This window comes from Microcaecilia unicolor, chromosome 2 (genome assembly GCF_901765095.1).
Source record: "Microcaecilia unicolor chromosome 2, aMicUni1.1, whole genome shotgun sequence".
In the NCBI taxonomy this organism is placed as follows: Eukaryota; Metazoa; Chordata; class Amphibia; order Gymnophiona; family Siphonopidae; genus Microcaecilia; species Microcaecilia unicolor.
The window spans coordinates 116,699,424-116,726,999 of NC_044032.1; the positions used below are offsets into that span (position 1 = coordinate 116,699,424).

The 27,576-nt window shown below is 43.8% G+C and overlaps 1 protein-coding gene across 1 annotated transcript in view; it reads right to left on the reverse strand.

Annotated features, from left to right (window-relative positions):
• SCAMP1 (secretory carrier membrane protein 1) overlaps positions 1–27,576 on the reverse strand; it is a 144,762-nt gene that overhangs the window by 29,301 nt on the left and 87,885 nt on the right. Inside the window, exons 5-6 of the mRNA XM_030193244.1 lie at positions 20,176–20,304; positions 11,231–11,390 (exon numbers count right to left, since the gene is read on the reverse strand). Coding sequence (XP_030049104.1) covers positions 11,231–11,390; positions 20,176–20,304 — 289 coding nt within the window. The remainder of the gene's footprint in view (positions 1–11,230; positions 11,391–20,175; positions 20,305–27,576) is intronic.

Genomic DNA, 27,576 nt, shown 5'->3' on the forward strand with positions numbered 1-27,576 from the left:
ATAAGTAGGTGGAGGTATGAGCCTTGGCCCACCTATCTATAGTGCACTGCACCCACCACTAAACTACTCCAGGGACCTGCATCCTGCTCTAATGGACCCGAGTATAACATCTGAGGCTGGCATAGAGGCTGTTAAATAATGTTTTTAAATCAGATTTGGGGGGGGGGGGGGGAGGGGGTTAGTGATCACTTGGAGAGTAAGGGGAAGTCATCCCTGATTCCCCCTAGGGTGTCCCACTGCTCTCCTGGAATGTCTCTGTGGCCAGTCTACAAAGAATGCTGGCTCCTCCTACATCCCAATGGTTTGATTTTGTGTGTTTTTCACTTGGATTTTTTTTTTTCAAAAATGGATCAAAAAGATAAACACAGAGCACAATAATATCTAGCAAATAGCCAATTTTGGAAAAAAAAAAAAAAAGACTGTTTTGAAAATGGCTATATTTCCCACTTGAATTTTGGACATCTTTAGCAAAACGTCCAAAGTTGGACGTCAATGTCAAATGGAAAATGCCCCTCTAAATTCCCCAGATAGTATCCTAAACTGGTGGAGGGGAGTCCTCTGACTGACGGTGAGTCAGGAACGGGTTCTTCCTAGCTGAACCTCCTTTCAATGCAGATGGTTATGACAAGGCTTGAACAAGGTTGAGCAACCAAATCTCCAAGACACACGTTTTGTATACATCTATACTTGGAGGCATATTTTCAAAGCACTTAGCCTTCCAAAGTTCCATAGGTTTCTGTGGAACTTTGGAAGGCTAAGTGCTTTGAAAATATGCCTCTTGGTCTCCTCAATCTGTTAAGGCTGACGCCATCATCACTCACCCCAGAGCAAGTCAGTAGGCATATGGAGCATCAGACTGACCTACTGTACATGTAATTCACAAACTCTGATCAATGTCGGTACATCTCGGTTTTTGGGTCCAAAGGCTGTGGACACTCCACTACAGGTTGCAAATGAGGGTGGTGTCGTGTAACCTCTGGTGTGGGAATTCCCTCTCCATTATCACATATCTGATTAGTTTCAAATCAGTCTGTTGCTGCTTTCCATTACTTTTATCATATTATCCACTTGCTCTTCTCCCCATCCTCTTTGTCATCCCTGTACAGGTCTTGAGGTTGTAGGGATAGCGATCTTCCTGGATCAGTGGCGTACCAAGGTGGGGGGGGGGGGCGGTCTGCCTCGGGTGCACGCCGCTGGGGGGGGGGGGGGGGGGGGGGTGCTGCTTGCCGGTCAGCGTCGTTCGTTTCCATGCTTCCTCTGCCCTGGAACAGGAAGTAACCTGTTCCGGGGCAGAGGGAGCATGGAAACGAACGACGCTGACCGGCACGTGGCAACCCCCCCCCCCCCCCCCCCAGTGGCGTGCACCCGAGGCAGACCGCCCCCCCCCCTTGGTACGCCACTGATCCAGGGAGATCGCTATCCCCCCCCAGGTGCAGCGCCCTCCCCCCCCCCCCCCGGCGAAAGAACCACCCCCCGGGTGCATGCCGCTGGGGGGGGGGGGAGGGCGCTGCACCTGGGGGGGGGGCGCATCGGCGATCCACCCCGGGTGTCAGCGCCCCTAGGAACGCCACTGCCCTGGATATCAGATAAGTCAAAGAATTTTGTATTTGCCAAGGACTGGTTACTCTGCCCATCTATGATGACATACATCTGTACTGCCTTTTCTCGTTGCTCTTTTGGATATACTTTAGCTGCACAACTTGGCGTATGACCTTCCACTGAAAGTTGCCGCCCGTGCATTTATGCCGCATAAATATTTAAATGTCTCTATAATATCTACCCTCTCTCATCTTTCATCCAAAGTATACATATTGAAATCTTTAAGTCTGTCCCCATACTTATGACGAAGACCACGGACTATTTTAGTACCCGCCTCTGGAACAATTCTATCATGTATACATCTTTGAGGGTGTGGTCTCCAGAATTGTACACAATATTCTAAATGAGGTCTCACTAAAGTGTTATAGAGGGACATCACCACCTCCTTTTTCCTACTGCCCATTCCTCTCCCTATACACTCAAGCATCCTTCTAGCTTTCACTGTTACCTTTTCTATCTGTTTGGCCACCTTAAGGTCACCATATACAATCACACCCAAGTCCCGCTCCTCTTTCCTGCATAAAAGTTCTTCACCCCCTAGACCAGTGATGGCGAACCTTTCAGAGACCGAGTGCCCAAACAGCAACCCAAAATCTATTTATTTATCGCAGGAGCCGGTACTCATTATGGGCGGGGTCACCACATATGAGTCCACCCCTATGATAGCCACACCCCTTACACCAGCCATGGCGCATATAAACAGACATCATTGAAACTATTATACTAGTATAGGAGAAAAAAATAAAATGATTTTTTTTCATTATAAATCATTTCTGTAAACTGTTACAGCTCCAGTATACCCAGTGCAAAATAAGACAGCAGATGTAAATTCTCAAATTGGACATATTCCAAACACTAAAATGAAAATAAAATGATTTTTTCTACCTTTGTTGTCTGGTGATTTTGTTTTTCTATCCATATTGGTCCTAGTCTCTGATTCTGCTGCTCTCTATCTGTTCTCTTAACTCTGTTTCCAGGGCTTCCTTTCCATTTATTTCTTTACTTTCTTCCTTTCATCTTCATTTCTTGCCCTCCAGCCACCCATGTCCAGCCACCCTCCTCTCCCCCTGCCCTCCCCTCCAGCCACCCTCCTCTCCTCCCTGCCCTCCCCTCCAGCCACCCATGTCCAGCCACCCTCCTCTCTGCCCACCCGCCCGCACTCCCAGCACCAAGCAGGCCTCCCGTCCAGCGGCAGGCATCCCTCCTTCTCAACAAGCACCAGGCCTGTATCCCTCCCTCCCACCATGCACCAAGGTCTCCCACTCACCCAGCATCAGGTATCCCTCCCTCCCACCCAGCACCAGCCCTCCCACCAAGCCGCCCGCCCTCCCTCCCACCGAGCACCAGGGCCCCCCTCCCTCCGAAATTTAAAAGGCATACCTGGTTGGGGTTAAGGTGGCGTCGGCAGCGAAAACTATGTTGTTTGCTCGGCGTGCCTTCGGCCTTCCCTTCTGTTTCTCAAGCTCTGGTCCCGCCCTTGCGGAAACAGGAAATGAGGGTGGGACCAGAGCTTGAGAGACAGAAGGGAAGGCCGAAGGCGCGCCGAGCAAACAACATAGTTTTCACTGCCGCTGCTGACGCCACTTTAACCCCGACCAGGTATGCCTTTTAAATTTCGGAGGAGGGGGGCCCTGGTGCTTGGTGGGGAGGGAGGGAGGGCGGCCGGCCTGGTGCTCAGAGGGAGGGCGGGCGGACCAGCAACCCAGCGACGGCACGCGTGCCATAAGTTCGCCATCACTGCCCTAGACTGTACCATTCCCAAATGCATGGCCTTGTTTTTTATCATTAGATCTAAGCTGCCAAATTCCAGACCATTCTGCTAGTTTTGCTAAGTCCTTCCTCATGTTATCCACACCATCATGGGTGCCACTCTACTGCAGATTTTGGTATCATCTGCAAAGTGGCAAACCTTACCAGACAGCCCTTCAATAATATTTCTTATGAACTTTTTATAAAGAACCAGCCCAAGAATCGAACTTTGCAGCACACCACTGGTAACGTCCTTTTTCTCAGAATGAGCTCCATTTACCAGTGCTATTCTTGGTCTTTTTCTTGCTCATCAAAACAATAAAAAAATTTTTATTAAGGCAAAGAAATGGACTGGAATAATGCAGGGAGCAGACAAAAAGAAAGCAATCTTGGAACTATATTCATTTTAATAACATTAGTTCTAATATTTAAAAAACTTCATCAGAAAGCTCCATTCGTGAAGATGTAATATAATTCTATCTGACATTGGAGAATAATGTACACATAAAGTAGCACATATGAGTTTAAATTGTTGGGCAGACTGGATGGACCGTGCAGGTCTTTTTCTGCTGTCATCTACTATGTTACCTTATATAGCAACGACACATGTGGAGAAGTATCACTCCTAAATATCATCCCCTGTGCCTGCCAAATAAATAAACTAGTGCTTCAGTTCAGTAATTATATCTGTTGAAATATTCACTGGCATTATACTCAATTTAGTCTCATTTAGTTTATACCCCCAAATTTATGAATCTCTGACAAGAATTCTCTGGATCTGTAGGCATTGATAGGACATCATCTGCATAGAATGATAGCTTAAGGGAATTCTTTCCGAACACCTATCAGTCTAGGGTCCTGCTAGATTGTTTGGACAAAAAGGATCAAGCGTTATCCCAAATACAAGAAGGGAAAGCAGGCAACCCTGTTTCGTTCCTCAATGAAGACTACAACTCTCCATTAATCACCCATTAATTCTCACCAACTATTCTAATTCTGGTAGATAGTTTATAACACTTGAATAATCCTTTTAAAAAATCAGGATCACAATTTAGTTGTTCCAGGGCAGACAGCAGAAAATGTCACTCCACCCTGTCAAATGCCTTTTCAGCACAGAGTGCAAGAAAGATGGTCTGGCGGAGGAAGTGACGTCATTGACCGGGACGGCAACATAATTGCGGAGCTCCGTCGGGGCTGTTCTTTAATTGAATATATCCCGCTGTTTTGCCAGGCTTCCCGAAGTCCCAGATAGTAGGGGAAGGCTCCTAGTGCTATGCCGCCAAAAAAGAGCTTGGAGAGGTTTAGATACACGCCGGTGAAGAACGAGCAAACAAAGGCAGGCATGGCGGGGCCTGAGCCTCAAGAGAGAAAGATGGCGCTGATTCCCTCGGAGGCGGAGGAAGAGTGCTCCATGGATGGTGTGACAGAGACCAGTGATATTACCAAATCGGACGTGGTGGGGTGGTTCCAGGACTTGAAGGCGGATTTGGTGGGGGTCCGAAAAGATGTGCAGAATGCCCTGAAGGATATTCGGGCTGAAATTCTGGACCTCGGTGCTCGCGTCAGTGAGGTGGAGGAGGGGCTGGTGTTGCTCAAGACAGACATGGGAAACCTTCATAAGAAGGTGGATATGGATACTACCGAAGTACAGCAACTTAAGGAACAGATAGAGGACCTGGAAAACAGGTCGCGGCGCAATAATTTGAAATTTAAAGGAATTCCGGACCTGGATATATTTAGTAATTGTGAAGCAGTGATATGGAAGCTGTGTGGACATATATTGTCTTCAGAGGATGGTAATCAATCTCTGGACATTCGCAAACAAAAAGCGCATCGAGTTGTGGGACTGCAACAAGATTCTAACCCGAGGGACACTGTTGTATGTTTTGCGGATTTTCCCACGAAACAGAAGATCTTGATTAAACCACGGCAGCAAAAAGAGATCCAGTGGAAAAACTATCAGGACTTGGCAGGATCTACTTTGCAAAAACGCAGACCTTTTCGTGAAGTTACGGAATTTATGAGATCAAAGGGGATCCGCTACAGGTGGCTCTTCCCATTTGCAGTGTGGTAGACGGTGGACGGGAAATCACACACAGTTAAGACTCCAGACGAAGCATGGTCAGCATTGCACGCTTTGGGATGTAGTGGAGTTCCAGCTCAGGCAAAGCAACCAGTTGCTGCAGTAGAACCTAGGGCGGATTCAGCTTGGCAACTGGTGGTGGATCGTGGAAAGAAGTCCGACAAGCATGCTTCTTGAAGCGAAAAGATTTAAGAGGCCTGGTGGAAGATTCTTTAAATCATTGAGGATAGTATGCAGATAAGAGAAAATGCAGGGTGTGACCCATGGAGGGGGGCTTGATGAGGAGAGGGAAGGAGGGATACGGGTCTCTGGAGAGAATGGGGGTAGTGGGAGCATGTTGGATTGTGAAGGGGGAAGGAGGAAAGGAGGAGAGGATAAGATGGCTGGGATTATGGGCAACATGTCTGTAATTTGTGGGTCCCGGGGGGGGAAGAGGAGTGGAAGGAAGCCTGCTAGGAATGAAGAGACGAATGAGTGCGGTGGTAAGTGTGAGAGAGGTGTTGGAGGGGGGTCAGGGGATAGATCTAGAAGTGCTTGTGCCTCCTGAGGAGTGTGGTTGTTCCTCGAGGGATGGCTGATCCAATGACACAGAGATCAGCAAAAGGGAGGGCAGGGGGAGAGACATTGTTAGTGGGTTCTTGGAATGTAAATTGGCTCAATAACCAAGGGAAGCGGAGTAGAATATTTAAAGAGTTGAATAGATTGAAGTGGGATGTGACTTATTACAAGAAACGCATTTGAGACCAAGAGATGTGCATATGTTGTGTCGTAAGCCCTTTCGGCAGATCATGGTTCACTAGGGAGGAGGACCTAAGAGGATGGGGGTGGCCATTTTGATAAGACAGAATTGTGGGTTTGTAATCCAACAAGAATTCCAGGATTCTAGTGGTCGCTGTGTGGCCGTTAGAGGGTTGATGCAGGGTAAGGAGCTTACACTGATCAATATTTATGCCCCGAATGTGGGTCAGAGGGGATTTTTCCAAACATTAAAAGAGGAGATCCAGGGATTTGTTGGACGGCAAGTGGTGGTAGGAGGGGACTTTAATGTTGCTCCGGATGCACGACTAGACCATTCAACTGGAGGGGGGCAACAGAGTGGGCCCGGGCAAAAAGCATTGCTACAGTTTATGAAAGAGCTGGAAGTAGTAGATTGTTGGAGGTTGTTATGTGGTTTAGACGGGTTGTGGGTGCATCGAAATAGCTGGTATATGGTGGGGGAGGCTGAGATAGAGGCCACTCAAATTTCTGATCATGCACCAGTGTGGATTAGGCTTAAGGGGCTGGGTCAAGGGGAGTGGAGGAGCAGCTGGAAGTTGAATGATTCACTTTTGGGGGATGAGAAAGTGAGGGAAGAGATTAAGTTGACTATTCAGGAATATTTTTGCTTTAATGATAATGGTGAGGTCACAGAAGCGGTATTGTGGGATGCATTGAAGGTGGTGGTGCGGGGAACTCTGATCAAGTAGGGGGGCACGCAGGAAGAGGGAAAGGGGACAACGTTCCCTCGACCTTTGCTCGCGATTGGTGTATTTGGAAAAATTGCACAAACGAAAGCCCACATTGCAGGTCTGGCAGGAACTTAAAAAAGTTTGGGGAGAATTAGATCAGTTGCAGATGATGGAAGTAGACTTTATGAGAACTAAGCTTAAACAGCAATACTTTGAGTTTGCTAATAAATCCAGCAATGCTAGCCAGGTATTTAAGGGCTACAAGAGTTAAATCCCTTATTCAAAAGATGAGGGATGGTAGGGGAGGATGGCACTATGCTGATTCCGAGATAGCAAGCTGTTTTTTTGAAGTATTATCAAGAATTATATAAGGTCTCGGAGGAGGAACCGGAGGTAGAAATAGCTAGTTATTTAGATCAGGTGCAATTGCAACGATTGAATTAATCAGAAAGAGCACAGCTTGGGGAACCCATTAGGCTGGGGGAAGTGCAGGGGGTGATTAAGAGGCTTCCGAACAGGAAGGCTCCTGGGTTGGATGGGTATTCGCATGGTTTTACAAATGTTTCGTGGGTGAACTAGGGGATTTTTTAGTTCGGGTGGGTAACGGTTTTTGGAGGATAATGAGTTCCCAAACTCTATATTAGAGGCTAGGGTGACTGTCTTGCCTAAACCAGGGAAGGACCCAGAGGTGTGTGGATCTTACAGACCTATTTCTTTGTTGAATGTGGATGCAAAGATCATGGCCAAGATTTTGGCTAATAGGTTGGGAAGGATTCTACCAAAGCTAATCCATAGGGACCAGTCGGGGTTTGTGCCAGGGAGGCAGGTAGGGGACAATATTAGGAATATCCTACACTTGATATGGGAAGCGCAAAGGAGTGTACCTGGTACGGCCTTGTTGGCCATAGATGCAGAAAAGGCCTTTGACTGGGTAACCTGGGGGTTTTTGAGGGAAGTCCTGAAACGGATGGGAGAGAATTTTAGTACTTGGTTGGCAGCCTTATATAAGGACCCGAGGACTGCCTTGATATTAATGGTAGTTATACCTCCTTCTTCCCCCATTTGTAGAGGAACTAGGCAGGGGTGCCCTTTGTCACCTCTGCTCTTTGCGATTTACATTGAGCCTCTAGCGGAATTGATGCGTCAACATCCAGATATTCGGGGTATAAAGGTGGGGGAGGGGGGACACCATATTGCTTTGTTTGCGGACGATGTATTGCTTTATGTGGTGGATCCAAGGAGGACGCTGACTATGATATTAAAGATCCTTCGGGAATTTTTATCTTTTATCTTGCTGCACCATATGCCTGGAATAGACTTCTTGAGCCGGTACGTCAAGCTCCATCTCTGACCGTCTTCAAATCTGAGCTAAAAGCCCACCTTTTTGATACTGCTTTTAACTCCTAACCCTTGTTCACTTGTTCAGAACCCTTATTTTATCATCCTCACTTTAATATTCCCTTATCTCTTGTTTGTCCTGTTTGTCTGTCCTAATTAGATTGTAAGCTCTGTCAAGCAGGGACTGTCTCTTCATGTTCAAGCGTACAGTGCTGCATATGTCTAGTAGCGCTATAGAAATGATAAGTAGTAGTAGAATTTGAAAAACATGCAGGCTTGCGGGTTAATATGGAAAAAAAAAGCGAGCTGCTGGGGATCTCTTTGACTCATGGTGAGGAGCGAAGTTTGAGAGCAAAGTTTGCTTTTAAATGGGCCAAGCATAGCATCCGATACTTGGGGATTCAGATACCTAGGGATTTGAGTAGAGTGTATAGTTTGAACTATGGGAAAATAGTGGACCAAATTCGGGTGGAGTTATCTAGGTGGAAGGGCTTGTGGTTATGTTGGCGGAGACGCATGGCAGTAGTGAAAATGAATGTGTTACCTAGGCTGTTATTCTTATTTCAGTCATCGCCGGTGGCGGTCCCGAGGCAGATACTTAAACAACTTCAGGGCTACGTATTACAGTTTATTTGGGGTGGCAGACACCCTAGGTTGGCCAGACGGGTGTTATGGGGGGCCCCGGAGCGGGGGGGGGGGGGGGAGGGCGGCAGAGTGGTGCCTAATATTGAGTGGTACTATATGGCAGCTCAGCAGCGGTTGATATTGGACAGATCTTAGTATCATCTGCAAATAGGTAAACTTTACCTTCTAACCCTTCGGCAATGTCACTCACAAATATATTGAACAGAACTGGCCCCAGCACCGATCCTTGAGGCACTCCACTACTCACCTTTCCCTCCTCCGAGCGAATTCCATTCACCACCACCCTCTGGCGTCTGTCCGTCAACCAGTTCCTAATCCAGTTTACCACATCGGGTCCTATTTTCAGCCCATCAAGTTTATTTAAGAGCCTCCTGTGGGGAACCATGTCAAAAGTAGATTATGTCCATAGCATGTCTACGATTCAATTCTCCAGTCACCCAGTCAAAGAATTCAATGAGATTCGTTTGGCACGATTTCCCTTTGGTAAAACCATGTTGTCTGGGATCTTGCAACTTATTGTCTTCCAGGAAATTTACTATCCTTTCCTTCAGCATCGCTTCCATTACTTTTCCAATAACCGAAGTGAGGTTTACCGGCCCGTAGTTTCCAGCTTCTTCCCTATCACCACTTTTGTGAAGAGGAACCACATCCGCCGTTTTCCACTGGGTATGCAGTCCCTCGGTGTGCCTTTTGGGCCTGCATAATGAGAGGGACTCTTGGGAGCACAGCAAATGGATGCATTGGGGGTTGGCAGCAGCTCAAAGTCTTATAGCGCAGAGCTGAAAATCAATAGATCCCCCAACATTGGGTGACTGGAAATGCAAAGTGGGACAATTAATAACCATGAAATGCCTTATGGCATATCGTTGGGATGGAACACTACAACGTAAAGGGGGGTGGAATCGACTTCAACAATGTCTCGCATGACTTTAGGACGGTTGAGCTCTGGGAGAATGGGGGGCAGGGGTTCAGAGCGGAGGGGAGGTGGGAGGGGGATGGGGGAGAGGGCGTTGGTCTTAAAGGCTTGGGGACATTCCCAAGTATTCTTGTGGTTCATTAGGGTTGGAGAGTTGGGGAGGGGAGAGCTGGTTGGGGATATTGTACTGTTTTTTTGCAGAATGACAACTGAAGACAGAAATATTGCTGGTATGTTTTAGGTGGGGAACCACGTATACTAAACATGTATAGGTTCAGTGGGTGTGGAAACAAATATTGTTGATTAATGTATGTCAATTTCTGCGAGGCTTGCAGTGATTAAGTTGTTTCTAATAATGTGTAATTGGATGTGTTAAAATCACAATAAAATATTTAAAGTGGAAAAAAAAAGAAAGATGGCCTGGCTGTCCCAATCGGAAGTTAAATACTGTAAGATATTTAATACCCTGCAGATGTTATCTGAAGCAAATCTTCCTCCTATAAAACCTGTTGGAAATCTGTGAACAACATCTGGCAGTATAGGTAGTCAGTCTGTTGGCATAAATCTTTGCCAGTAACTTGACCCCAGAGGAGCGCAGCGACGTGAGAGGCGAGAGGAGGAGTGGCTGCAGAGCAGACAGCCAATGCCTGATGGCTGTCTACGGTGCCGCGTTTCAGGTTTAAAAACATTTATTGCTTTTTTTCTTTTTGTAGCGGCCGCTGCTGCTCAACAGGAGAAGCAGCAGCGGCCAGACAGCGTTACCAGTGGCAGCTGCAGGTGGCAAGGGAGTTTGATGTGGCAGGGGAGGGTCGCTGGACATGGATGGCTGGAGAAAGGGGCAGGGGAGAGGGAGGTGGTCCTGAGACCAGAGAGATGGGGGTGGGGAGGGGGACCCTGCGAGGGGGGGGGTGGGGGCACATACTCACTCAATGTCTCTCAGACACACTCTCTGTCTATCACACTCGATCTCTCTGTCACACACACACACAGTCTCACACACACAGACACTCTAGAGGCATATTTTCAAAGCACTTAGCCTTCCAAAGTTCCATAGGTTTCTATGGAACTTTGGAAGGCTAAGTGCTTTGAAAATGAGCATGTCTGTCTCTCACACACTCTCTCTCACACAAACACACACACACTCTGTCTCTCACTCATTCTCTCTCTGACACACACACTCCATCTCTCACACACAATCTCTCTCTCAAACATACACACTCCGAGGAAAACCTTGCTAGCACCCGTTTCATTTGTGTCAGAAACGGGCCTTTTTTACTAGTTTTGAATATGTATCATTCATTTAATTGTTATGTAAGCCACATTGAACCAGAATTCCTGTCAGGCTAATGTGGGGTAAAAATGTCATAAATAAAATATACCATAACATGTACAACTGCAGCCAAGCCACAGCAGTCAGCCTTCAAACAAACTTATTAGCTTAATCCATCTTACCTGAAGGCTCCGTAGAGTGGTCTGTACCAGCAGACAAATGAGCACGGTGTGAAGAGTAAGAACCATAAAATAGCCAATCCAAAATCAACTCCTCGTTCAGGATCAACACAGAACCATGCCAAACAGCCAAAGATATTCAGAAACAAAGTTACTGTGTGAACTGTGGAAAAAGAAGATTATCTTATATTAAAACTCATGGTTCAGTTCCGCAAATAGCTCCAACAAAAGTTACAAAATCCTCGTATTATGCATTCAAGAAAGAATTGAAGGCAATCTTGTATGCAGAAGCATTTTCTGTTTAAACTGAACTTTTATTTATTTTGTTACATTTGTATCTCACATTTTCCCACCTATTTGCAGGCTCAATGTGGCTTACATAGTACCGTAAAGGCGTTCGCCAATTCCGGTATGAAAAAATACAGTAATGTTGTGGTACAATAAGCTTCGTGTGTACAGACACATTAGGGAATCGTAGAGAGAAAGAGAATCGCAGAGAGGAAGAGTTATTGTATGTCCATTATTTCACTGTGTTGCAGGGTAAAAGCATTTAAGTTGGGTCGGTAGGGTATGCCTTTTTGAACAGGTTAGTTTTTAGTGATTTCCGGAAGTTTAGGTGATCATAAGTTGTTTTCACGGCTTTTGGTAATGCATTCAATAGTTGTGTGCTTATGTAGGAAAAGCTGGATGCATAGGTTGATTTGTATTTGAGTCCTTTGCAGCTTGGGTAGTGGAGATTTAGCTATGTTCGTGTTGATCCTGTTGTGTTTCTGGTTGGTAGGTCTATGAGGTCTGTCATGTATCCCGGGGCTTCGCCGTAGATAATTTTATGAACCAGGGTGCAGATTTTGAAAGCAATACGTTCTTTGATTGGGAGCCAGTGCAGTTTTTCTCGGAGGGGTTTGGCGCTTTCGAATCGCGTTTTTCCAAATATAAGACTGGCTGCCGTGTTTTGAGCGGTCTGAAGTTTTTTTTATAATTTGTTCTTTGCATCCCGCATAAATTCCGCTGCAGCAGTCTAGATGGCTTAGTACATTGATTGTATCAAGTTGCGAAATGTTTCCCTCGGGAAGAATGGTTTCACACGTTTGAGTGTCCACATTGAGTGGAACATTTTCTTTGTTGTAGATTTCACTTGGTTCTCTAGTGTGAGGTTACGGTCGATTGTAACGCCGAGAATTTTCAGGCTGTCTGAGATAGGGAGGGTATAATTTGGGGTGTTTATGTTTGTGGGTTTGTTCGTATTGTATTGGGATGAGAGGATGAGACAGTGTGTTTTTTCTGTGTTGAGGTTTAATTGAAATGCGTTTGCCCATGAGTCCATGATATTCAAGCTGAGCTTGATTTCGTTGGTGATTTCTGTCAGGTCACGTTTGTAAGGAATGCATATTGTGATATCGTGTGCATAGATGAAAGGGTTAAGGCCTTGGTTGGATAAGGATTTGGCTAGTGGGGTCATCATTAGGTTGAAAAGGATCGGTGAAAGTGGTGATCCTTGAGGTACTCCGCATTCTGCTTTCCACAGTGGTGTTATGTATGAGCTTGATTTCACTTGATATGTTCTAGTGGTTAGGAAACCCTTGATCCAACTAAGTATGTGTCCTCCAATCCCAAAGTAATCTAGGAGTCTTAGTAGTATTTTATGGTTTACCATGTCGAACGCACTGGACATGTCAAATTGGAGGAGAAGTATGCTTTTGCCTGTTGCTATTTCCTGCTTGAATTTGGCTAGGAGAGTAATTAGTACTGTTTCAGTGCTATGGAGGGGGCAAAATCCTGACTGTGATTCGTGTAATATTGTGAATTTGTTTATATAATCAATAAGTTGTTTGGTTACCATGCTTTCCATCAGTTTGACCACCAGTGGGATTAATGCTACTGGGCAGTTGTTAGTGATTTTGTTTGATTTTTTCTTGGGATCTTTTGGTATTGGGGTGAGTAGGATGTTGCCATTTCCCTTAGGGAAGAGACCTTGTTGAAGCATGTACTTTATGTTTAGATCATTTTTATTGATGAAGCAATATGAAGAACAGACATAGAAACTCGTATATTAATACAATTTGCGACATCCTCAAATTTTGCAAACATTCGCCCTCTAACCCACCCCCACTACAGCCCCATCCATCTATACCATATCAAACTATCTGTTCCCTGTCCAGAAACCTCTGACCGTTCCGTTACAAATATTTATGCATTATAAATCATTCCTAACATTCAATTTTCAGGTACAGGTGAACTTATCCTACCTAGCCCACCCCTCTCATCTCCTCCCTTCCCTCCCTCTTGCATTCCCCTGGCACACTCTAGCAATCATGGGTTCCGTGCTGAGAATGTCATTTGTGTGGTTTCTACCACTGTGCCTACACCTTCCTCCTCCTCCTTTTCTTTGCAAGCAGCTTCAATTGTCTATGGATTGTGTTGTCCCTTCTGCAATAGGGAGTTCCTCAGCTTTGGTTGTAGCGTGTCCTCAAATCTATTCCATGTTTCCTGCCATCACTTACCTCCCGGGGACGTTAGGTCTCGTACCCTGCATCTCTCCAGTTTTAACAGCTCAAGCATAAATGTTCGCCACTGACACATTAAGTATGTACTTTAAGTGGGAAGTAAGGTCTGCTATGAAGTGGTGGGGAGCGGATTTTATTAAGTAGCTGGGGCAGGTAACCATTTGATGGTAACAATCAGATATTGCTGAATTAAATTATGGAATCATTGGTGCAAATGTTTTATTTTGTTATTTTCTTTTGATTTACTAGGTATCTCTTTCATAGTGTATGTTTTACTGTGATCTACCTAGAAATTTATAATAGAGCATAACATAAATGTTTTAAATAAATAAAATAAATTAAACTTCGTGGTTGGCGTCAGGATCATTGATCATGATATAGCCAGAAGCAATGATCCTATCATAGTAATTGTAACTAACTTTTCAGACATCATGCTGTGGATTTCTTACCAATGTTTAATCCATGTTAAAACTTACCGAATTTTGGTTTCAGCGCTGAAACTGGACCAAAATCCAGGTTCGATCATGCTTCATTATAGGCCAAAAATGCCCATGCATTTTTGGCTGGAACTAAAACTCTCTCCACCCCTCACAACCCATAGACCCTACCATAAGAAGCTCTGGTGTTCTAGTGACCTACTCGGAGCAGAACAGATCCCGACTCACTCCTGCTCATGCCAGCTGTGCAGTCTCATAAGACTGAAACAGGAGATCATGGCAGCCATTTTGTGATTGGAACTGGCATAGGCAGCAGCGAGTGGGGATGGTGCCTGCCCCAAAGAGGCCACTAGATCACCAAAGCTTCTTAAGGTGGACTAAGGGAGGGCGAGAAGCTTGCCCACAGAGGCCTGGTCTCTTAACGGGGAGATGGTTTCAGTTTTGGCCAAAACTGAGCGGAGAAGTTTGGCCATACATGGTCTCAGCTGAAACCAAAATATGACTGATCTAGGTCACCCTGTAAACGTGGCACAACCCAGACAGACATCATGAAAATGATAAAGGGGATGGGACGACTTCCATATGAGGAAAGGCTGAAGCATCTAGGGCTCTTCACTTTGGAGAAAAGATGGCTGAGGGGAGATATGATAGAGATCTATAAAATAATGAGTGGAGTGGAACTGGTAGACATAAATCCTTTGTTTACTCTTTCCAAGGACTAGGGGGCACTCAATGAAGCTACAAAGTAGTAAATTTAATACGAATTGGAGAAAAAGTTTCTTCACTCAACACGTAATTAAATCTGTAACTTGTTGCCACAGAATGTAGTAAAGGAGGTTAGCTTAGTGGGGTTTAAAAAAGGTCTGGACGGGTTCCTAAAGGAAAAGTCCATAGACCATTATTAAATTGACTTGGGGAAAATCCACTGCTTATTTCTGGGATAAGCTGCATACAATATATTGAACTTTTTTTGGATCTTGACAGGTATTTGTGACCAGGATTGGCCACTGTTGGAAACAGGATGCTGGGCTTGATGGATCTTTGGTCTGTCCTAGTGTGCCAATACTTATGCTTTCCAATTCAAATTCTATCTAGTCCTATTTCATATATTGCAGAATAATAAAAATATAATCCAAATATACTGACAGTGTACTCTAAATGGCCAGATTAAAAATTAAAAAAAAGTTTTATACAAGTGCACAAATCACTCAATTTTATAAAAACGTATTGACTATGTACACTAAGTACTTGGTAGAAACAAACTAGATTATCAGTAAATATGGTCACCTGATGCTCCATTATGTATTAATGTTATCAGGGGGAACCTAACACTTAGCTTCTGTTTTTTCAGATAAAAGCTTCCCCATATTATGCTAAAAATATCTGAAAAACATGTAACTGAGGAGTCAACTCAGTGTTCCTGTTAGCAAGACTAGAAGTTCAGCTATTTATAAGGAGTTAAATGCACTCATAATGCTCCACATAAGCAAGCCATTTTAAAGCAAATAAGTTAAAATAATTAAATTTTTAAAAATACAAGAATATAGTAAATTATCTCTTAAGGGTTTACAAAATATTTTTATGTCAAAATACTTCACAACTTAATATGACACACCTAAGTACTTGATATGGGCATTTCTGGCAAATTATATTGTTTTAAATTTTAAAGGTACACACTGAGCTGTAAATTTGGGAAGCACAGAAAACTGTATTAGTGGCACTTATTATTACTTTTGATTTAATGTACGCTGCGAAGGAGAGAGGGGGGAAGAGAGCAGTGTGGCGCTGCAGCTGGGTGGGCGTGAGCCAAGACTGGGTAGGCCTGTGCCCACCCTTAGCTACACCACTGTATTTCATTCCACAGTCTAGCATCAAGGATAGGAGAAGTGGCTGCCAGACCTTTAAACAATTTATTTACACTGAGAAATACTAACGCAGCACAGATGACCTGTCCATTCTCTTTAACTTGTGCTTCTGTGCAACCATCTAGCTACTGTTGGGAGTGCTGTGTCAATGTAAGTTAATAAAAAAAAAAAAACATCTCAAACCAGCAAACACAGTGCTATCATGATATGGGTGCTCGTCATCGTGCCCGGGCACACTCTATCCAGATTATGAAAGTTGAGCAGATAGCAGCTAGCAAGTGCCGTAGACCTGCAGTCAAACAGTTTCATGACTCCAAAATTAAGTTCCCTCTGCCACACAGAGTTTTGCGCCGTCAGCATAAACCACGTTTCACCACCAAGAGACCAAATACATTCTTCTAAAAGGAAAACTGTTCAGCCTTTTGGGCTAATTAAATACTTATCTAAATGTCATGTGTCTTGTGGGATCTAGAGCTAGTGGCGCTACGTTGTACTGATGTGTATCTTTTTCTATGGTTAAAGACAATGCTGGGGGGAGGGGGGTAAGTAATGTGCATAAGTGGCAAGTACAACCCTACCCATCTACATACTAAGATAGCAGATGAAAACCAAACTGAGCCATCGTTTAGGATATCACCCTTTGAATGTCAACAGTGGCCAATTGAGGTCACAAGTATCGGGTAAGATCCCAAAAGAGTAAAACAGATTTTGTACTGCTTATTCTAGAAATAAGCAGTGGATTTTCTCAAGTCCATCTTAATAATGATTTATGTTTAAATCTGTTTTATTGACTGTAAACCATTGCTAACAAACGACATACATAATTTGTCTAAATACACATGTAGCATATGTCCAACTTCTTCACATTCACCGATTTGTTTGTTTTAATTTGTCACCACCCTCCCTTCCCTTTATTATTTGTGTTCCAACAACAGAGAACGACATACAACAGTTTTGAATATTTGGATTAATCTGCCTTTTGTCCCTATGAAACCCCTACTTCCCCCCTCCCTCCCACTTCGAACCCCTCCCCGGTGCCCTCTGTCCCTTCTTGCAAATCAAAACAGTCAATAGTTCAAGTATATGGCTACGTGCCGAAGAGGTCATTGTGTCCCAAAACGGGCTCCATCTTTGTTGAAACTTCTCACCAACCTTTGACTCAAAGTCTTTTACAGACAGGCGCTCCATGCGCAACAGAAACACCATACGGGTATGCTTAATAATGATTTAAAGACTTTTTCTTTTAGGAAATTAGCCAAACCTTTTTTAAACATTGCTTAGCTGTTCCCTAGCAACAAATTCCAGAGTTTAATTACACATTGAGTGAAGAAATATTTTCTCTGGTTTGTTTTAAATTTACTACTTAGCAGCTTTACTGCATGTTCCCTAGTCCTAGTATTTTTGGAAAAAGTAAACAAGCAATTCACATCTACTGATTAAACTCCACTCCGGTATTTTATAGACCTCTATCGTATTTCCCCTCAGCTGACTATTCTCCAAGCTGAAGAACCCTATCCGCTTTAACCTATTGGGAAGCTTGCCAGGTGCCCTTGGCCTGGATTGGTTGCTGTTGTGGACAGGATGCTGGGCTTGATGGACCCTTGGTCTTTTCCCAGTGTGGCATTACTTATGTACTTAAATAGTATCTCATTAGAACTCCCCAGTTGTGACCAGTTATATCTAACGAACAGTACTCTTTTGCCAAAAGGCCCTTCTTCCTGCAGAAGCTGTGACACTTGAGCAAGGGCATTCCTTTGCAGTGCCACAAGGCGTGTGCATGCCTACGGGGACTCCATAAAAATAGCCTGGACAAAATAGCCCGTCACAAATTACCTTACCAATAGAAAAACATCAAGAATGAGATGTATATTAAAAACTAATAATATAAACAAATACAGTCTTCAACAATCAGAACAGATTCATTTCCTATGTTCAAAGTAGATAAATGGACAATGTAAACATGCTAAAAATATAATCCAAATATACTGACAGTGTCTAAATGGCCAGATTACGAGCCACGCTTCTAAGGAACATAATAATGTGCCTGTAAATCTTTGTCAAGATGTATATGTTTGGACTTAGACGACTCCAGCTGCCGGAAGCCAGCAGGATAATGACAACAGCAACAGACCACCAAATAGCTAGAGTAGCAGTAGAATAAAAGATTTATAGCACAAATAGATAAAAACTAGCCCAACGTGGACCATTCTAACTTTGAGGCTGCATCACGGGGAAACTGTTAACCAGACATAAAACAGTAAATAAAATAAGTCAACAAAATTATATACAATAAATATAAATCATAAGAACATATAAATCATCCTAAATCATATTATAATGAGATCAAACAAACATGATGAATGCTCATAAACATAACAGCATAAGGATTGACATACTAGGACAGACCAAAGGTCTATCAAGCTCAGTATCTTGTTTTCAACAGTGGCCAATCCAGATCACAAGTAACTGGCAAGATCCAAAAACAGCAAAACAGATTTTGTGCTGCTTAACCTAGAAATACTGCCAAACCTCCTAGGTCAAACTCTGCTCTCTTCTCAAACAGTCAAAATAAATACAAAATAGCAGAGAGAATTAAACAGGATAGCTTAATCAATTAACTACGTGAGGTAGAGTCTCATATGGCTGACACGGCTATTTTCATTTCACTCCACGGTGAATCTCTGCTCGTGTATATGTTTCAATCATTGACTCTTCCCCACCTACCTATATCTTTTTCAGGTTTCTCATGGATATGCATATAATTATCTATATATATAAAAGGCACCTCCAACGTTCCAATGAAGCCTCAAGCCGGAAACTTGAGGCGCCAGAGATATCCGGTTTATCTGAAGGGGGACGTGTGCTGCAGCCCCTCCCTTTCATTAATGCTGGCTGTTGTTAAAAACAGTGAAGGGGAACATGCAGGGACGCAGCTTCAGGCTACCTTGCAAACAGGAAATGAGGGCGGGAACAGCTGAAACAAAAGGAAAAACAAAGCTTAAAGAACCCTGAAAGTGCATCCGTCCGTCCCTACTCCCCTTCACTGTTTTTTACAACAGCCAGCACTAAGGAAGGGGAGAGGCTGCAGCACACGTCCCCCTTCACATAGGAGCACAAAAGACAAACTTTTCTTTCTCCCAGTCTTTGCAGTTGGCAGCAGCTCACAGGTTCTAAATCTACCCACTTACGAGTCAACTGGGAAATATTACAGCTCAGCCTCTGCATGTACACAGCAGCAGCTTCAGCGCAACACTGAACCGGAGCACGGGCTGCAGCACACGCCCTGCTTGCACTGCGGGCCCACAGACACTGACAGTGGGTGCATGGCACCAGAGAAAGAGGGGGGAAGGGGGTCCAGGAATGAGAGGGGGGCCCTCACACCAGTGAGGTGGGGGGGATGGAAGGGGGGGTCCTGAGACCATAAAGGGGGGGAAGGGCATACAGGACAAAGGGAGCGGCAGTGACCTCGGGGGGGGGGGGGGGTGGAGGGGGGAGCAGTGCCTATGACGACCTCGGGGGGGGGGGGGGGGGGTTGAGTGGAGGAGTGCTGGCACCCGGGTAGGGGGTGGAGGGGTCAGCAGCGCCGCTTTGATGAAAACCTTGCTAGCGCCCGTTTCATTTGTGCCAGAAACAGGCCATTTTTACTAGTAGCTTCATAATTACTTTCTAATAACACAACACTTATCTGTTCATATTAGTGTGCTGTTAAACCTCGACAGGTGCCTGTTTCGCTAAGCTTTGTCAAGGGGAAGTATCACCAAATTGACTACAGTGTCTGTGAATGAGAACACACAGACACTGTAGTCAATTAGTGTTGTGGAACATTTCTTGAAACCACTGGGAGTTTTTTGTGACATGTCGAGAAAAATAGCCACAGTGAAATCAAAATGCTGTGGTGAAGAAAAATTAGAGCTTCTTCCTCCAGCCAGAGTGCACTATTTGATTCCATCAGAAAAACTTAACTTACCCGGCAATTGCACCTGCACTATGAAAACTGACAAAATGCTCATTTTTCTACTCTCAGAACCACCATTAATTAGCTATGAAATGCACACCTAAATTTACAATTTATAAACATCTACAAATAGAAATTCTATAACAAATATACATGGTAAATTTCAATAAGGTAATTTTATACTCACACATCCATAAGTAGTACATAATCTTTACAGTCTTCTGGAATTCTACAGGGATGTCTACGGAGAAATCCTGGTAGAAACAAGGCCCTACTGGAAAATTTTCTGGAACAGGTGGCCAATTATTTTTCCTACCTGCAAATCAGAAAATAAAGTCTTTTTTTTCCAACAGTTATTTTACTTTGTCTTCTCTGCATGCTGCCTAAAACTAACAAAAAAAAAATCTACTGTTTCTTGCAAATTAGTTTGCAAGGTCACAGATCATAACCACTCTTGCCAAATTCAATGAGAATTTTTGACATAATGCCATTTTCCAGTGAAGTGATTTTGTCCATAACCAGACTTGCTTCTAATACTCCAGTACTATTCTTCCTCTCTCTAACCCATGCTATTTACCTGGATAGGTCTGGCATGCTCCTATCCAGCAATACATACTGGGGCTGATGCAGGGCTTAATTTGTAAACAAAAAGGAAGTGGAACTGGGGATGGGGTCATGACTGGAAGTGAACTTACTCCTACATACACAATACTTCATGTGTGGATTAAAAGGAAGCTGGTATATACTTGGAAAATTCATATATTTCATTTTAAAAATATTAAGGAATATCACCCACAGTAGTACAACCTTAAAATCTTGCACTAATCAGTGTTTTTCTCAATATTTACACTTTTGATACCATAGTGTTCTCCTCAGAAATTTTTGGCAGCAGAGTGGCATGAAGCAGTAGTGCCCTACAATGGCAAAAGGAAGCAAGCATATTTTTACAGAAACACTTGCTTCCTTTTGCCATTGCAGGGCAGAGTAGCTGGGTTGGGGCAGAAGAATGCTTAAATTTCCAAAGACCTTTGGCCTTGATACAGTTTAACAATTCTTATGAGTTAAATGTAAAAATGCCCTGTATCCACAAAAATCCAACCTCTTCACAACAAAAAGTAAGACATTTCTCCTTGGAAGGCACCAAATAAAAAATATTCTGATTCTCATGTCATCTGAGCATCAACATAAATCTCTCCACTACCAGGCACACTATGAAGTACAAAACCTGAAAGAAATTCCAACTTACCAAACATGCTGCAAACCTGACATACAACAGTAGCACTAATTCCTAAGATTCAAATAGCAACAGCTGTACCTATAAAAGTACATAAGTAATGCCACACTGGGAAAGACCAAGGGACCATCGAACCCAGCATCCTGTCCATGACAGCGGCCAATCCAGGCCAAGGGCACCTGGCAAGCTTCCCAAACGTACAAACATTCTATACATGTTATTCCTGGAATTATGGATTTTTCCCAAGTCCATTTAGTAGTGGTTTATAGACTTGTCCTTTAGGAAACCATCTAACCCCTTTTTAAACTATGTTAAGCTAACCGCCTTCACCACATTCTCTTGCAACAAATTCCAGAGTTTATTTATGCGTTGGGTGAAGAAATATTTTCTCCGATATGTTTTAAATTTACTACACTGTAGTTTCATCGCATGCCCCCTAGTCCTAGTATTTTTGGAAAGCGTGGATGCTTCACATCCACCTGTTCCATTCCACTCATTATTTTTTATACCTCTATCATGTCTCCCCTCAGCCGTCTCTTCTCCAAGCTGAAAAGCCCTAGCCTCCTTAGTCTTTCTTCATAAGGAAGTCGTCCCATCCCCGCTATCATTTTAGTCGCCCTCCGCTGCACCTTTTCCAATTCTACTATATCTTTCTTGAAATTCAGCGACCAGAATTGAACACAATATTCAAGGTGTGGTCGCACCATGGAGCGATACAATGGCATTATAACATCCTCACACCTGTTTTCCATACCTTTCCTAATAATACCCAACATTTTATTCGCTTTCCTAGCCGCAGCAGCACACTGAGCAGAAGGTTTCAGTGTATTATCGACGACGACACCCAGATCCCTTTCTTGGTCCGTAACTCCTAACGTGGAACCTTGCATGACGTAGCTATAATTCATGTTCTTTTTTCCCCACATGCATCACCTTGCACTTGCTCACATTAAACGTCATCTGCCATTTAGCCGCCCAGTTTCCCAGTCTCGTAAGGTCCTCTTGTAATTTTTCACAATTCTGTCGTGAGTTAACAACTTTGAATAACTTTGTGTCATCAGCAAATTTAATTACCTCACTAGTTACTCCCATCTCTAAATCATTTATAAATATATTAAAAAGCAGCGGTCCTAGCACAGACCCCTGAGGAACCCCACTAACTACCCTTCTCCATTGTGAATACTGCCCATTTAACCCCACTCTCTGTTTCCTATCCTTCAACCAGTTTTTAATCCACAATAGGACATTTCCTCCTATCCCATGACCCTCCAATTTCCTCTGTAGTCTTTCATGAGGTACCTTGTCAAACGCCTTTTGAAAATCCAGATAGACAATATCAACCGGCTTCCCCTTTGTCCACGTTTGTTTACTCCTTCAAAGAATTGAAGTAACTTGGTCAGGCAAGATTTCCCCACACAAAAGTTAAGATACCTACCTGTAAGCAGGTATTCTCCGAGGACAGTAGGCCTTATATTCTCACCAGTGGGTAATGTGGTCCTGTGCTGCCTGGTCCAAAGCTTGTAACAAGCTTAGCTTTGTGAAGTCCTGAAGTGTGAGAAACGCTCCACCCCACATGTGCAAGTGCCTTCCCGCAAGCCGCAAGAGTGCAGTTACCACAGTTAAACACTACAGCATAAAATAGGAGACAACTCCAAGGAGAGTTTATGGTCCAGTCTCAAAAGAACCAACTTTTTATAAGAAGGTACTGCAGGAATGCTGCCGTTTTCCGGGCTTGCCACTAATAATAGCGGGAGACATGAATATGGTCATAGATCCTTCTTTAGACCACTCAGCAGGCACATTTTCCGCTCTTTCTAATGGTGGAAATGAATTACAGGCCTTTTATAAGACACAATCTGTTGGACCCTTGGTGTCTTTTCCATCCCGAACACCGTGATTACACTCATATTTCCAGGGTTCACCACACGCTCTCTTGCCTAGATTATATTCTGGTGGACCATGCTTTATTTCCCTGTGTGTCATCAGCAATGATAAGTCCTGAGGTGTTATCAGACCATGTGCTCATTTGGGTAGATTATGAAACAGGTCCCTATTTTACCCCAAAACTAGGCTGGTGAATCCTCTCTTATTCATATTCCTCACAAGAATTTTTAATATATTTACAGGAACAGTGGAAAGAGTTTGAGTGGTATAATGAGCAGCACATGAATGACCCCGCACTTTATTGGCCCACGGGGAAAGCAGTGAAGCAAGGGGCTATCATTGCCTTTGTAAGCGCACACAAGAAGTGCATGGCATATAGCAACACTAAAGCGTAAATTACGTGCAGCCAAGAAAACCTACACTGCAAGACTGACTCCCTCAGCTTATGATACCTTACAGGTCACATGAATAGCACTTAACTCCTACATACAAGAGTGCACAGCCCTCTCCACACTCTATAGAAAACAAATTTTTTTCACTATGGTAACAAAGCGGTGAAACTGTCAGCCCAAGTGACCAAGATATAGGGCAGGCTGCAGTATATTCCCATGATCCACACTTTCAGGGAGACCATTACATCTAAAATGGACAAAATTGCAGACATTTACTGATCACTTCCGTGAATTATATGCATAAGAATCCTCTCCAGATTTCTCTGTAGCAACATAAAAGTATCTGACACGCCGCTCAGGCATGCCTCGTTTGGTTCCAGAACTTCAGCCCAACTAAATGGCCCATAACAGCTAAAGAACTACAGGAGGCTATTCAGAATCTTGTTGCACTCAGCCCCTGGACCAGATGGCTTTACAGGAGAATATTACAACATGCTCTCTTTACAGCTATTAGATTACTATGAAGCAGTTGTACCATCCAGGAAATTCCCATCGCATGCTAATATAGCATTGATTACCCTCATTCCCAAACCAGGTAGACCACAATGACAACTCAAGAACTACTCCCCTATATCTTTAATCAACACAAACATTAAAATCCTCTTTCTTGGCTTCTAGGTTGACAATAGTATTGCCAAAGATAATACACCATGACCAGACCAGCTTTGTAAAGGGACGTCAATCGGGTTTAAACGTTCGTAAAGTGCTACTGGCCATGACATACTGTAAGCAGAAGGATATCCCCTTATTGGTGGCAAGCCTGGATGCAGAGCGGGCTTTTGACCGTGTGAAGTGGCCGTTTCTCTAGGAAATTTTATCATATGTGGATGTTACAGGCTGGTTTCGTGGGGCGGTAGAGGCTCTTTACATAGATTCTCAGGCAGCTCTACTAGTGAACGGAGTCCACACAGCCTCATTTCCTGTTTTATGCAGCACGTGACTCTTTCAACCCTACTTTTTCTTCTCACATTGGAACCACTGTTGTGCACAATTAGGAATAAACCTGAGGTTCATGGAGTGCCGATTAAGCATCAGGTCAGTAAAATCCTTGCTTTTGCCGTTGACTTGCTGCCGACACTGACCGAACCTCAGGGGTGAATTGCTCAGCTTCTGGTGCTCTTGTCTGATTATGGTAGCCTGTCAGAATTCCGCCTTAATATGGCAAAGTCTATGGCATTGCCCTCCCCCATTGTACTGATTTGAGGGGGGATTTTCCTTTCAGTTGAGCAGAGGGCCATCTCAAATATCTGGGGGTTACTATCCCTGCTACTTTGTCAGAAATGTATACAAAGAATGAATTACCCACTTCTGGCTCACACCAAACAGGTTCTTGGGCTTTGGCATGCTTATCCCATCTCCCTACATGGACAGATAGCATTATTTAACATAATTCTAGCACCCAAAAGATGTATACATTTCAAATGCTCCTTTTGTACTCAAGGGTGTGGGATATGCACGCCCTCCATGACCTGTTGCAGAACTACTTGTGGCAGGGTAAAAGGGTTCACTTGTCTATTTCTATAATTCAAAAGCCCCTTTCACATGAAGGGCTGAGCCTTTTAAACATGCGTTTTCTCACACTGGCAGGCACCATGAGATATATTAATAACTGGTACCAAAACAGAGATTTTCAGTGCCCTATTTAGAAACTACTTTGTTTACTGATGTTCATTTCAGATGGCAACTTCACACAATGCTGGGTAGATGTCCCCCGCAATTACATCTGAATCTGTTTCTACAAACAGCATGGGCTGTGTGGAGATGGCTCTATAGATGTTATTGTTTTTCAACAGCAGTAACCAGATTGCAACAATCCAGATTTCCCGGCTGGTACGTATTCTACAATTTTTGCTCATTGGAGATCCGTTGGTATTTATTACTTGTCACAATTAACCACAGAAGATGAACGCTTATAACCTTTTGAGGAACTTGGTGCTAAACATAACTTATCGCCTGGGGACAGGTTTGCCTACTTTCAATTAGCGTATTATGTATGACAATTGCCATGGGAAGATCTGTGTGAAGATTACTACTACTACTAATCATTTCTAAAGCACTACTAGACGTACGCAGCGCTGTGCACTTGAACATGAAGAGACAGTCCCTGCTCGACAGAGCTTACAATCTAATTAGGACAAAAAAGGGAATATTAAAGTGAGGATGATAAAATAAGGGTTCTGAACAAAGTGAATAAGGGTTAGCAGTTAAAAGCAGCATCAAAAAGGTGGGCTTTTAGCTTAGATTTGAAGATGGCCAGAGATGGAGATGTGAATGAAACTCTGAATGAAGCTCTTACACTAAATTCACACTCATCCGAAGTGCTGGACTAGGTACCTCTCGATGTTGCTCATATTCAGCGCACTTTTCATTCAACAAAAAGAGTTACACGCCAATGTGTTATTATGGGAATTACAATACAAATTTGTTACGCTTATTCATTTCACCCCACCGTGCTAGCAGGGTGAGAATTGCAGCTACAGGGTGTTGCCCTAAATGCAACTATAATCCGAAAACCCTGGGTCACATGTTCTGGTCATGTCCAAAGATCCAGGAGTTTTGGAACCAATTAGGATGGACGATAAAGTCACAATGGTCCTTCTCTGTTGAACTGGATCCTAAGCTGCTCTTTGATGATTATGGTTTGTGTTCTCCCACCACCCCAGAACTGTTGGGTTTTCTCAGACGCCTGATACTTTTGGCAAAAAAGATCATTTTATTGCACTGGCAAGACTCCAGGGCACTGACCCTGTCCACTTGGCAATTTCAAATACTTACTCACTCTAGAGAGGCGAGACATATAAGACATACCTTCAGCTAAAGGTAAACATTTTCAAAACAGATGGGAACCTTTTTGGTCCACGATATGCCCTGCAGCCTGTAGCTGACTCTTGAACTGAATAGACTCTAGCTGACCTGTACTTCTGCTATGCACAAAAATGATAGGGAGAGAGGGGAATAGGGTGGCGAGGTGGGGGGGGAGGGGGAAGGGATTATTGAGTTTCTGTTGCTGGTTCACCATATTGAGTAGCTGATTTGTACTACTGATCTGCTGGCAATTTGAATAAAAATGATTTACACACACAAAAAAAAAAGCTAAGAGGCGAGAGGCCCTATTACCAAATTCAAAATTAGCCTGCCTCACTCACTGCAAGCTCTCTTTAACAGCAGCCAGCTGGAGCTCATTAAGCTCCATTCATAGACGATGAAGGTGCTCTTCCTGACTTAAGGGAAAATTAGGTTCTTACCGTGATAATTTTCTTTCCTTTAGTCATAGCAGATGCAGCCATTACAGATGGGTTGTGTCCATCAACCAGCAGAGGGAGATAGAGAGCACACTTTTTTCAGTGCCTCATACCAGCTTGCTCCACTGCCTCTCTTCAGTATTTGAAGCTTCCAAAGCAGTATGGCAAACCGCAATGGGAATAACATAAGCTTTCCTCACAGCAAACGATGTCCCTACAACAAAGGGCATTAACTCAGAATGGAGGGAATGAAACATCCTCCCGGAGGGCATAAACTCATCCTCCACTGAGACATAACTGGAGGGAATAAACTCATCCTCCCCGAGGGAATAAACTCATCCTCCAAAACATGAAACTGGAGGGAATTAAGTCATCCTCCTTTAATTGAACAAGAATCCTGAAGACTGTTTTCCGACTTTCTCCCAAGGACGGAACCTCCAGGAAACATGAACAGAACCTGAAATAGATTTACAGCAGATAGCATCAGACAAGGAGGGATCATGGCTGCATCTGCTATGACTAAAGGAAAGAAAATTATCACGGTAAGAACCTAATTTTCCCTTCCTTGTCATCAAGCAGATGCAGCCATTACAGATGGAATGTATCAAAGCAATCCCTAGATAGGGTGGGAACAAGCCACACCACGCGCCAGCACTTGAGCTCCAAAATGTGCGTCCCTCGTGGCAGCCACATCCAGCCTGTAATGTCGGGCAAAAGAGAGCTTAGAAGCCCATGTTGCTGCACTACAAATCTCTTGAAGAGAGAGTGCTCCAGTT